The sequence below is a fragment of the Cimex lectularius genome, unplaced genomic scaffold (genome assembly GCF_000648675.2).
Source record: "Cimex lectularius strain Harlan isolate CLEC.00 unplaced genomic scaffold, Clec_2.1 scaffold131, whole genome shotgun sequence".
In the NCBI taxonomy this organism is placed as follows: domain Eukaryota; kingdom Metazoa; phylum Arthropoda; class Insecta; order Hemiptera; family Cimicidae; genus Cimex; species Cimex lectularius.
Window position 1 is genome coordinate 1,155,372 of NW_019392685.1, and position 12,925 is coordinate 1,168,296.

Here is a 12,925-nt window from a genome sequence, read left to right on the forward strand (position 1 = left end):
AAAAAAATAAAATATACGTTTTTGTCTACTTTTGATTTGTATAATAAAGCTAGCGTATGACAAGAATGCGAAGTTTTTTTCAAGTTTGTATAAGCAAGCTAGAATATGACTACAATTAGAACTTTTTTTATCAGGATGCTAGTCTGTGGCAATAATTCGTTTTTTTTTATAAGTACAATATACGTTTTTGTCTACTTTTGATTTGTATACGAAAGCTAGCATATGACTAGAATGCGAACCTTTTTCAAGTTTGTATAAGACAGCTAGAATATGACTACAATTAGAACGTTTGTTTTTATCAGGGGGAGCTAGTCTGTGGCAAGAAATCAACGTTTTTATAAGATCATTTGTCTACTTTTGATTTGTATAATAAAGCTAGCATAGGACTAGAATGCGAACTTTTTTTCAAGTTTGTATAAGGAAGGTAGAATACTTTTTTATCGGAAGGCTAGTCTGTGGCAAGAAATTTACTTTAAAAAATAAATAAAATATACGTTTTTGTCTACTTTTGATTTGTATAAGAAAGCTAGCGTATGACAAGAATGCGAAGTTTTTTCAAGTTTGTATAAGAAAGCTAGAATATGACTACAATTAGTAATTTTTTATCAGGGAGCTAGTCTGTGGCAAGAAATCTACTTTTTTATAAGATCATTTGTCTACTTTTGATTTGTATAATAAAGCTAGAATGCGAACTTTTTTATCAGGGTGCTAGTCTGTGGCAATAATTCGTGGTTTTTTTTTTCGGAAGAATTCGGCTTTTTTATAAGTACAATATACGTTTTTGTATACTTTTGATTTCTATAAGAAAGTTAGCGTATGACAAGAATGCAAAGTTTTTTCAAGTGTGTATAAGAAAGCGAGAATATGACTCAATTAGTAATTTTATTATCAGGGAGCTAATCTGTGGCAAGAATTCGAGTTTGTTTACGAGTTCAATATACGTTTTTGTCTACTTTTGATTTGTATAAGAAAGCTAGAATATGACTACAATTAGAACTTTTTTATCAGAAGCTAGTCTAAGGCAAGGATTCCGCCTTTTTTTCTTGTATCAAGAAGCTTGAATATTATATACATAATCCGAACTTTTTAAGTTTTAATAAGGGAGCTAGAATATGACTAGTATTAGCACTTTTTTTCTTTTATGTCAAGGAGCTAAAATATTTTTTAAATTTATTTACAGTCCAAACAGGTCAGGTACCCAAGCAAAATATGATATACTTGTAACTTTTTTTTAAAAGTTTGTATCAGGAAACCGGAATATAACTAGACTTAGAACTTTTCCAGATTCCATGAAAGAGCTAAAATATGACTAGATTCGAACTGTTTTGGTATTAGTTGTTCTAGTTTTGGTGTTGTATCAAAGTATTATGGTAGTATATTACTAAATTTTGAATAATGTTTTTATCAGGAAGTACGATATGATTAAAATTAGAACGTTTTGAGGTTTTTTTAAATCAGAAAGCTAGTCTGTAAAGTTGTCGACATCTAGAACCCTAAACTTCAAACCAAGGAAGCTAGAACTTTTTTTATATTTAAACGTTAGAACGGGCAATAATTTGAATTTTTTTCGGTTTGAAGGAAGTTAGAATTTTACCAGAAATCGAAATATTATCTAACAAAATATACAATTTTACAATTTTGAATTTTTTAAAAAGACTATGTGGGGAAAATTAATACGTTTGTGTTTTCCCTTTTCTACTTTTGAAGCTGGGAAAAAGAATTAGTCCGAATTTTATTTATATACTCCTTTGTATTTAATTTTTGATTCGTGTAAGGAAGCTTAAATCTAGCAAGAACATTTTCATAAATAAAATAAGCTTTTCAATCCAGTTTTGTTTTTGTATAAAGGGGCTAGAATAAGACAATAAATTCGAACTATTCCTTATAAGTTTAAGAGCTTTTTAAATAATTTTGTAAAAAAAAACTTTTATTCGATTTTGCTGTTCTTATTCCTCCAAGTTGAATTTTTAAAATAATGGACAAAACTTACTCGTTTATTTTATTTTTAGCATATTGTATCCTAAAAGGTAACACATGTACGAACCAAGGGTCTGATTTTTTTTTAAATCAAATAAATAATTTATTCTTAAAGAAAAATAGATTGCACAGTTGTTTAATAGATAGTTAAAAATAGGCGATAACCCTCTTATCTGGGTTTTCGCGTCAAACTAATGGAACAGTGCTATTTAGGCTGACCCAAACTGGTTTTAGCTGACAAGGAAAAATCAGTAGAGATTAGATAAAAATATCTTTTCAACGCTTCAAACGTCGAAACAAACACATATAAATTCGTAAAATAATGACAAAACCTATTTAGGAAATTTCTAATATTATCGATGGACATAAGCCTTATTACGGATGATACTATAAATTATTATCAAAAAATATTTCAAGTGTTGATCTAATGGTTTATTAGATCCTGATTAAAGTTCTATTAATGGTAGTCAAAGATAATGCATGTTTAATCTTTAAGACTTTTAAAGTTTTTCTTTGGCAATGTTTAAGACGAAAAATCTTGTTGATTTTTTTAATAATTTATATAAAGGTCTATAATCTCAACTTTATTAAAGAAAAACCTCCAATAGTGATAAAACTTAAATGGGGAGATAGTAATATCCTAATGAAGGAATATCATGGCTCGGAGAGACGACATCAACTGGATGTTTAAGTTAAAAGAAAATTTCCAAATAATTCTAAGTACCAAAAAAGAAAAGCCCCCTGTTGAGACCGTCCCTATCTGCTAGTACCATTATTTTCCAAGCTGAAGTCCGTGCAATTGGCACAGGGTGTTCGGCTAGTCGTGTAAAACTTTGCCAGTAGATTCTACATTCAAAATGGCACCAAAAAGTACTAATTAAATATGGTACGAATCTCAACAGTTTCGGAGTTATTCCTCTTTTTCTGATTTTTTAAGACTTCACGACCTTGCTTCAAAAAACAATGATAACTCCAAAACTAAAAGGTTTTGGACAAATCTGTTGATTCCATTGAAAACTACGTTAAATTTCCAATAAAATGTGATCAAGACTAAACTTGTAAATGTTGGTGAAATAAGCGTTTTAGTAGGGACAACTTTGAAAAAAAATGAACAACAAATCGATGAAGGAAAGGTATTATTATTCTCCGAAAAAAAGAGTTTTAAGATTAAAAACGTTTTTAGTTCTTTCGTTCAAATTTCCTTACGTTTTTACATATTTTTTTTTTAATTTTCAACCTTACCCATCCGTCAACCACGGTTTTTACCTTCCCTTCATCAATTTCTTCACCTTTGAAAAAAGTAATTAAAACAGCAATTGCACCACTAAAAAGGATATTAAATGGAGTACGTTATCTGAAATTTGCAGTTTTCTAGGTTTAGAAATAGTAGTTTAGAATCACCATAGTCAATTTTTCAACTTTGAAAAAACAATTTTTTTTTTATGTTCTCGCTACTAAAACACTTATTTCACCAACATTTACAAGTTTAGTATTGATCACATTTTATTGGAAATTTAACGTAATTTTCAATGGTATCAACTGATTTATCCAAAACCTTTTAATCTTGAAGTTATCATTGTTTATTTGAAGCAAGGTCGTGAAATCTTAAAAAATCAGAAACAGAGGTATAACTCCGAAACTGTTGATATTCGTACCGTACTTAATTAGTACTTTGTAGTGGCATTTTGAATGTAGAATCTACTGTCAAAGTTTGTAACACGAGTATCGGAACATCCTGAATAGTAATAGAATATAGCCAGGCAGCTATAGCATATATAGCACTACGCTCAAACATCATTAGTAAACATGCTGAATTGAAAAATTAAACTAAACAGATTAGATATGCAAAATAAAGTCTGTGTTGGGTCACAGGATATGTGGAAGTAGAGGGCAACGAGACAGCGGAGGGGGTAACAATGAGTACCTTAGCCAAAAAGACAAAATGAAAATGAGATAACTATGGAATTCACTCGTTGGACATAAATAATTCAAAAACCTTCTAGCAAATTTTGCAAGGAAAGAAACAACAGAATGCATCAAAAGAAGCAGGAAAAACTTAGAATCTTAACAGGGCACTGCAGATTAAATGTTCTTCTCAAGAAGATTGACAAAACGCACCATGGCACATGCAGATTCTGCAAAGAAGCAGAAGAGGAACTGACAAACTGTGGCCTCACAGTTTCCCGCAGAAGGAAGTGATTTACAAGAGACTTTCAACTTAACTGTAGAAGAAACACTGAAACAGGCCATATTAATCAAGTTCCTTGATGAACTAGGACTGACCGGTGTGCTGTAAGTACAGAACGGAGCATACTTTTAAAGTGCGAAGTATAACACACCCCGAAAATTATTTAAAAAAAAAAAATTTTTTTTGTAAATATAAACCTTGTACTGGAATATGGAGGCCTCGTAAAACGCCCCCGCCTCCTTTCCCTTTCGTCCGCAGATCTTGTTATTTTTTCTATCAAATTTTTGCAACAAAGGCGAAAATCCGACGGTTCCGACTTATCTAGAATGATTGTACGTTATCGCCATGATAAAAAAAAAAATTGCGCAAAATTTCGCTTGATACGGTCACCATCGATACGGTCTTTTCTATTTTGTTATAAAAAGGCGTGTATTAAGATTTAAAACGTAGTCGGTTTATGTTTAATTCAAGGCTGTTATGAACAAACTCGGTTCACAGACGACCGTCTGCCTCCCACAAGCCAAGGCTGTTATATTTCAAAAAAAAAAAATATTGGAGAAACAAATCTAGAACAAACCCCTCAAATAAACTGCCTAAATTTAACTTTAAAATGTCAAGAAGAAGATAATGTAAAATGAAGTTTTACATAGTTTTCCGTCTGAACATTGTACTTTTGAAAAAACAAAAACTCATGTTACAACTTATTAAGTATATACTGGAAAATATACCAAGTTATTCATTCTGCACGTAACCTTATTGTAAAAATAATTAATTATATTAATAAAGAAAAAATGCATCAAAATATTGATCAACTTCATTCATCAACAAATGTGTGAGTTCGCATTATTATAATTATAAATCTCGAGAACTGTCCTTATTTAATGAAGGAATAAAAACTGGTGGTTTAATTTAATTTCCAAGGAAAAATACAATACTCAATTTAATTAGCTTAGCCTACATGCTATTTTTAGTTTTGTAATAGAAATTATATACATTTATCGTGAAAATGTTTGGCAAGTTAAAAACAATTCACTAATTTCGTGGCCATTATTGACCAATTAATATATTACAATTTAAAAAAATTGTTAAAAACAATAATGTCAAGGCAGCGAATTTTAATTATTACATCCATTATATTTCGTGGTCCAATTGACCAAATAACTTCTTTCAATTAATTAATTAATCTTTATGCAAGTTATTGGTTGAAATGAAAAAGTTTTAGAAAATATGCGATTGATAAGAGAATTTTCCATTAAAGTCTTGCACAGAATAAAACCGCGTTTCCTGCAACTGTCATCTTTCTACCTGATTTAATTTTTTTTTTGCAGATTGCTTTTTTGACATACGTTTTTTAAGTGTTAGGGATTTGTTAGCTTAGGTTAGAAATAGTTAGGTAGGGAAGGAGTAAGTTAGGTTAAGATAAGTAAGGTTAGTGTTAGGATAGGTTAGGTAGGATTATATACGAGTTAGGTTACTATCCACAATTTAATTTTTTTCCATTAAGCGGAGAAAATATGCGATTGAGAAGAAAGTTTTCCATTAAAGTCTTGCACAGAATAAAACTGTGTTTCCTGCAACTGTCACCCTTCTACTTGATTTGATTTTTTTTGCAGATTGCGTTTATAACATACGTTTTTTAAGTGTTAGAGATTTGTTAGCTTAGGTTAGAAATAGGTTAGGTAAGGTAAGGAGTAAGTTAGGTTAGGCTAAGTAGGGTTAGTGTTAGGATAGGTAGGATTATATACGAGTTAGGTTACATATCTACAATGTAATGTTTTTCCATTAAGCGGAGAAAATATGCGATTGAGAAGAAAGTTTTCCATTAAAGTCTTGCACAGAGTAAAACTGTGTTTCCTGCAACTGTCACCCTTCTACGTGATTTGACTTTTTGCAGATTGCGTTTTTGACATCCGTTTTTTTATTTCACCTGGGGGGGGGGGGTGTTTTTGACCTTTCTGATGGGAATTTCTACGTCCATCACTCCCTCGAAGCGATTTACGTTCGCGCCTATTGTGCCGATTTCTCTCCGTTCATAATGCTTAAATTGAAAATTCGAAATCATTGCGTTTCTCCGTTTAAGCCCGTTCTCCAGCGCTAACACACAAACGCGCCCGAAAAAAAAGACACCACAAACTCACACAAAGTTATATTTTCCGGGTCGTAATCAGTTCTGAAACTAGAACAAGCGGACCGCAGATGATCAGGTCTGATCATCCTGTCAAACAGTTCAACGACTCCTTAAACTGTTCAGGGCAATTTCGCAATTAAAAAGGATAGAAGCTTTCACTATTTCAATTATTCAATATCTTATAGATCGAACTATCTATTGTTGAACATCTTTGAATAATTTTTCCTCACCTAAGCTAACAAATCCCTAACACTTAAAAAACGTATGTCAAAAACGCAATCTGCAAAAAAAATCAAATCAGGTAGAAAGGTGACAGTTGCAGGAAACACGTTTTTATTTTGTGCAAGACTTTAATGGAAAATTCTCTTCTCAATCGCATATTTTCTCCGCTTAATGGAAAAACATTAAATTGTGGACATGTAACCTACCTAACCTATCCTAACACTAACCCTACTTATCTTAACCTAACTTACTCCTTACTCTACCTAACCTATTTCTAACCTAAGCTAACAAATCCCTAACACTAACCTAACCAGTACTTAACACCAAACTTACCCCTAACCTATTCTCAAGCTAACCAAACTCACGCCCACTCCACGGTAAACGAGAAATCGATGACAAAAAATTGTCCACGCAAAATTATTGGTATATCCTGCCCAAAAACATACAAATGCTTTATAAAAACGGTCTCGCTCTTGTTGTCAGTTTTCCCCCGGGTTTACCACCCGGCGTAATATCACAATCTTGGGTACAAGTATATGGAAAATGAAGCAGCCAGACGGGGACAATGAGAGAAAAAGCTTTTGTGCCTCTATAACTTTTATATCGTGAGCATCATGACAAACATGTATTGTACTGAGGTTGAACACCTCGCCCTGATTATTCACGGTTCGTTGTTACGTATAAAAATGAGACACCCACATTCGATATTTTCTCGATGAAAATCAATTTTTTCTTACTCAATAATTATTAATAACACAATCCTAATACCTTAAGAAATTTTCAAACTTAAAAATTTACAATGCACAACCTTCTGCATCCCTAGCACTAATTTTTGTTTATCAGCTTCTATACTATTTTTTACATTTGAAATATAATAAAATAAATAATAATCTTAATTCTTGGCTGGTAGTTGAATCGTTGGACGTTTTTCTTCTTCTCAAGTTAACCGGGTGAACGTGAAATGTGAAAGGGACCGTGTCCATATGCACAAGTCGTGCTCAGTGTCTGTGAAAAAAAACGAAATCACCCAGGCTTCTGCTAGGTGTAAATACAACCCTTAGTTTTCACAGCATAAAACATTAATTTATTAATAACGCTTTTTATTGCTGGCTAATCAGACACAGCCTTGTGTAACCTCGGGCCGTTATCACAATCTCTGTTTACCAAAGGTCAATATATGATGATAAATAATTATAATACGGGTATTAAGATTCATTAAACAAATATAAAAATACACCATCATCAAATAATATCATTTAAATAGAGAAACATTACGTATAAAAGAATACAAATAAATCAACATTATGAACATAAACACAGCTAATATGGCAAAAAAAAAAACCAAGGCATCAAATTTTATGATTTCTTTAGGTTTTATGCAAGCAATGGTTGTTTTTAAGATAAGCATAATAGAAAAAATTTGAAAACATTTACACATTGTAAAAATTACACGAGAAAAGCAAAATTGGCATCTTATAGCATAGCACGTTCGTTTCAATTTAGTACTCTTTAGTTTTTAAAGAACTTTAGACAACATAATTTCAAATTTCTAGCATCTAATTAATTTTCTGAAACCGATAAATGAAAATTTTATATCGTACTAATAGTAAAAGATAGAAGTTTTAAAGTCCAGATGTGATCAAGCGACTTTTGGTTCAATTTCGGCAACGTTGTGTCGGTACAAACATATGAAAAGTGTAAATATGTTCTTGGCCCGTTCACCAATGTCCTGCGTCATCTTCATCATCCTGCATCATCCGATAAAATAGCCAAGTCATGACTTGGAAGCTAGGCAAAATTCAAGAGATTTGCAATATTCTGCCAAATCTCTTCGGTGAGGGCGTTAAAACGTTTTTTTTTTCTGTTCTTCTAAATCGGTTTTTAAAAATATACTGTATTTGAAGTAGAAAAATTAGTGAATAAGACTTGGTAAAGCTCCAGGAAGAGCGCATGGGGAAAATAAATCGCTAATTTTATCGCATAAATTTGATCCAATAGAAAAATTATCGGTATCACAATTTTTTTGTGAAACTTTAATTAGGGTCAATTAATTTTAACTGTTAATTAGAGAGTCATCCCAGTTGATTGAACTCGTCTGAGGATTCCGAGGGAAAGTCTTCCGGGTAATTGTCACGGGTTTCCATTTTTTTCCCCTTTCACAAACGAGAGCGATGCATGTTATAATGTAATTTTTATCCTTTGAGAATATTAAATGGAACTGGTTCACAAATTTATGTAAGAAACTCCTGGATGCTTCGGGCTTTTTTCGTTTATTCTCCTGCGAGCTAATCGTGTATACACTTTTACTGATTATTCCGTCAGACTTTTTTTTTTCTACATTAATTCTGACAATGGTCGATACGCGTAATACTTACTTTCCAATAGAAAAATGGGAAAAACTATTTCGAAACGTCCAACGGGCTAAGGTGTAAATAATAAATTATGTAATATGTAGGATGTTAAGGCAATAGGACAATAATGTAGAAGAATTGTTTATTCTTACGCGTGAAAATTTTGTTTTTATAAATCAATTAAAAGGCTTAATTATTTTGTAATTTGTCAATAATAATGAGGGGCGTCGGTGGCCGCAACGGTTTAGGCGTTGACACGGCGCTCATCACTGTAAGGTAAAGGACCCGGGTTCCAATCCAGCGGCCCTGCATTCGAACCCGACATACTTACAAATGGGCTTTTTTTTCTAAAACACCGGCACCCCGAGGGTTGATATTATGTTGCGAACCCTCGTAAAATAAAAATTAAAAAAAAATGATAATAAAAGATTAGTAGGATTTTTAATATTTATCTGGAAGTCGGTAACAGGCAGTTCATGAATTGCTTGTCCCAGAAGAAATTTGTGTAAAAAATTAAACGAATTGACTCAACTTGGATATTTTAAATATGCTCTGTTATGTATATTTTTACAATATTAATTTTTAAAGTAAACACTCAATAAAAAGCTGTTTTATTTCAAGAAAATCATTTGTTACTTGTTTACCAAACTTGTACCACCTTTGTTAAGAAGCTTGTTATACATTGTTATTTTGTTATTGTTTATGTTATGCCTGAGTTTGTGAGCTCTCGATTCTCCAGCCAGAAGGCTCCAAAGTATAAAAACTTGTCTGACTACGGACACGACAAAGGGCAGAACCGCTACGAAAAGAAGAAGTACAAGGAGAACAAGTTGGCCATAACGACGCAGAAGAAGGAAAAGCAGATACAGGAAGAAGAGTATCTAATGAAGAAGTCTATAATTTACATCGTGAGGAGAATCCCGGATGAAGAGGCGCTTAAAAACCAGCTGTTTTACGTGTGCCACATTAACTACTTCGCTCAGGTCAGCGAGGACAACTTCCTTCCAGCCGAGATTGCTATAGCCGAGTTCAATTTGGGCGAAGGTCTCTGCGCGACGCTACAGTTTTTCGTCAACCCTGGTGAAATCCCGCTCGGGATGAAGTACGAAGTACTCGACTGGGCTTATAAGAGTCACGGGATACCTGTGAACGTGGTCGAATCGGCGGAAGACGACTACCCGACGATACTCAGAGAACTCAAGAGGTTCCTGAGGAGGAAGAATCCGAAGAGGACTCCGCCTATTTACTCAATGCCTGACGACGCTAATTGCAACCACTGCATCAGTGCAGTTCGTGGTACGCTGTCGCGGTTCGCCAAAGCGTCCAACGAAGACTGCAACATCAGGGTGTTCCCGCTGCCCATGCTATTCTACGAGCTCAAGTCGAAATGCATGGAGTTGTCAGGGAAAACAGACCCGAGGGTTACGCCCCAGTACGCCAACAACGAGCTCGTCAAGGACGTCTACTCGCACTGTAGAAAAATAGGATGCGACTTCCACGAGGAGAAAGACCTGTCGCAGCACTGTTCGCTCTCGACAGTCAAAAGATGGGTTTTCACCATCTCCATGTCCTGCGCTCCTGATATCGGGGTCGTTCCCAACCACAGGAGACACTGCCCCGATAAATCCGAAAACTTTTAAAATATCGAATAAGAATAAAAGGAAGTCGTCAAAACTATAAATGAATAGAGTTTGTCTAAATCGGCCCTGTTTAATCTACCCAGCACAGTTTTCTTTATGTAAACTACTGCAATTTCTTGATCCAATGGCCTTCGCCCCCTTCGATTATTACGATTCCGCAATTTCAAACATATTGCGCGTCAGAAAAAAAAAATCAGCAAAAACCTATACAGGGTGTCTGGCTATTCGTGTTACAAACTGTCCCAGTATATTCTAAAAATTCCTAATTAACTATGGTCCGAATCTCAAGAGTTTTGGAGTTATTCCTCTTTTTCTGATTTTTTAAGATTTCACGACCTTGCTTCAAATAAACAATGATAACTTCAAGAAAAAGGTTTTGGATAAATCAGTTGATACCATTGAAAATTACGTTAAATTTCCAATGAAATGATCAATAATAAACTTGTAAATGTTGGTGAAATAAGTGTTTTAGTAGCGAGAACTTAAAAAAAAAATTTTTTTTTTCAAAGTTGAAAAATTGACTATGGTAATTCTAAACTACTATTTCTAAACCAAGAAATCTGCAAATTTCAGATAACGTACTACATTTAATATCCTTTTTAGTGGTGTAATTGCTGTTTTAATTACTTTTTTCAAAGGAGAAGAAATTGATTAAGGGAAGGTAAAAACCGTGGTTGACGGATTGGTAAGGAGGAAGATTTAAACAAAAAATATAAAAACGTAAGGAAATTTTGAATGAAAGGACTAAAAACGTTTTTAATATTAAAACTTTTTTTTCGGAGAATAATAATACCTTTTCTTCATCGATTTGTTGATCATTTTTTTCTCAAAGTTGTCCCTACTAAAACGCTTATTTCACCAACATTTACAAGTTTAGTCTTGATCACATTTTATTGGAAATTTAACGTAGTTTTCAATGGAATCAACAGATTTGTCCAAAACCTTTTAGTTTTGGAGTTATCATTGGTTGTTTTTTTTTAAGCAAGGATTATTTATGTCCAACGAGTGAATTCCACAGTTATCTCATTTTCATTTTGTCTTTTTGGCTAAAGTTTTGGAGTTATTCCTCTTTTTCTGATTTTTTAAGATTTCACGACCTTGCTTCAAAAAAACAATGATAACTTCAAAACTAAAAGGTTTTGGACGTATCCGTTAATACCATTGAAAACTACGTTAAATTTCCAATAAGATGTAGTCAATATTAAACTTGCAAACGTGGATGAAATAAGCGTTTTAGTAGGCAGAACTTTGAAATTATTTTTTTTTTTGTGAAAGTTGAAAAATTACGGTGATTCTAAACTACTATTTCCAAACCTGGAGACTAGCAAATTTCAGAAAACCTACTCCGTTTAATATCCTTTTCAATGGTGTAATTGCTTTTTTAATTAACTTTTTCAAAGGTGAAGAAATCGATGAAGAGGAGGTAAAAACCGTGATTGACGGATTGGTAAGGTGGAAAATGAAAAAAAAAAGTAAAAACGTAAAGAAATTTTGAATGAAAGAACAAAAAACGTTTTGAGTCATAAAACTCTTTTTTTGGAGGGGGTAATAATACATTAATACTTTAATCAAAGTTGCAGTCTTGATTGTAAATAAGTAAACACCTGCACTATTTCGATTTCGAACTTAAATTTAAAAACATTTATCAAATTCATTCAAAATTTCCTTAAGTTTTTATTTTATTTTATGTTTTTTAATCTTTCCACCTTTAACCACGGTTTTTTCTTTTTCCTTTATCAATTTCTTCATTTTTGAAAAAAGTAATTAAAAAAGCAATTACACCACTAAAAAGGATATTAAATGGAGTACGTTATATGAAATTTTCAGTTTTCTAGGTTTAGAAATAGTAGTTTAGAATCACCATAGTCAATTTTTCAACTTTGAAAAAAAAAAAATTTTTCAAACTTCTGGCTACTAAAACGCTTATTTCAACTTATTATATAAAGTTGAGTATTAATCCAATTTTATTGGAAATATAACGTAGTTTTCAACTATACCAACGGATTTGTTCAAAATCTTTTAGTTTAGGAGTTATCGTTGTTAATTTGAAGCAAGGTCGTGAAATCTCAAAAAAATCAGAAAAACAGGAATAATTCCGAAACTGTTAAGATACGAACTTAAAGAACTTTAGTTAATTAGGACTTTTTGGTTTCATTTTGAATGTAGACTCTACTGGCAAAGTTTGTAACACGAGTAGCCGAACACCCTGTATATTTCACCGGAGGCCATCGAACCCCAACAGTCCTGGCATGATGTTAACAATATTTTCCCACTTGGAAGAAAAATCGGTTGCCAAAAGCAAGACTTATAAGGAAAAGCTCCTTATAAGCAGCCTGACGTACCAGAGTCACACTCGAGTCTATAAATAAAAAGGTTACAAGAATCTATTTATACACTAAAAAATCCCCCTGGCTATTTT

At 32.8% G+C, this 12,925-nt stretch overlaps 2 protein-coding genes across 6 annotated transcripts in view; one reads left to right on the plus strand and one right to left on the minus strand.

The window, feature by feature from the left end:
- Positions 1-12,925, minus strand: part of LOC106663037 (rab11 family-interacting protein 4B-like) — a 99,107-nt gene that overhangs the window by 12,265 nt on the left and 73,917 nt on the right. The gene's annotated exons all lie outside the window — the stretch shown is intronic.
- LOC106663038 (protein maelstrom homolog) lies at positions 9,421-10,757 on the plus strand. The gene has a single exon (XM_014387543.2). It carries the CDS (start codon positions 9,574-9,576, stop codon positions 10,504-10,506), a length of 933 nt encoding a protein of 310 aa, XP_014243029.1. The 5' UTR covers positions 9,421-9,573; the 3' UTR covers positions 10,507-10,757.

What these genes read in the sequence shown, in the direction of transcription:
- LOC106663038 (XM_014387543.2), top strand. Translation starts at nt 9,574, where the DNA reads ATGCCTGAGTTTGTGAGCTCTCGATTCTCCAGCCAGAAGGCTCCAAAG.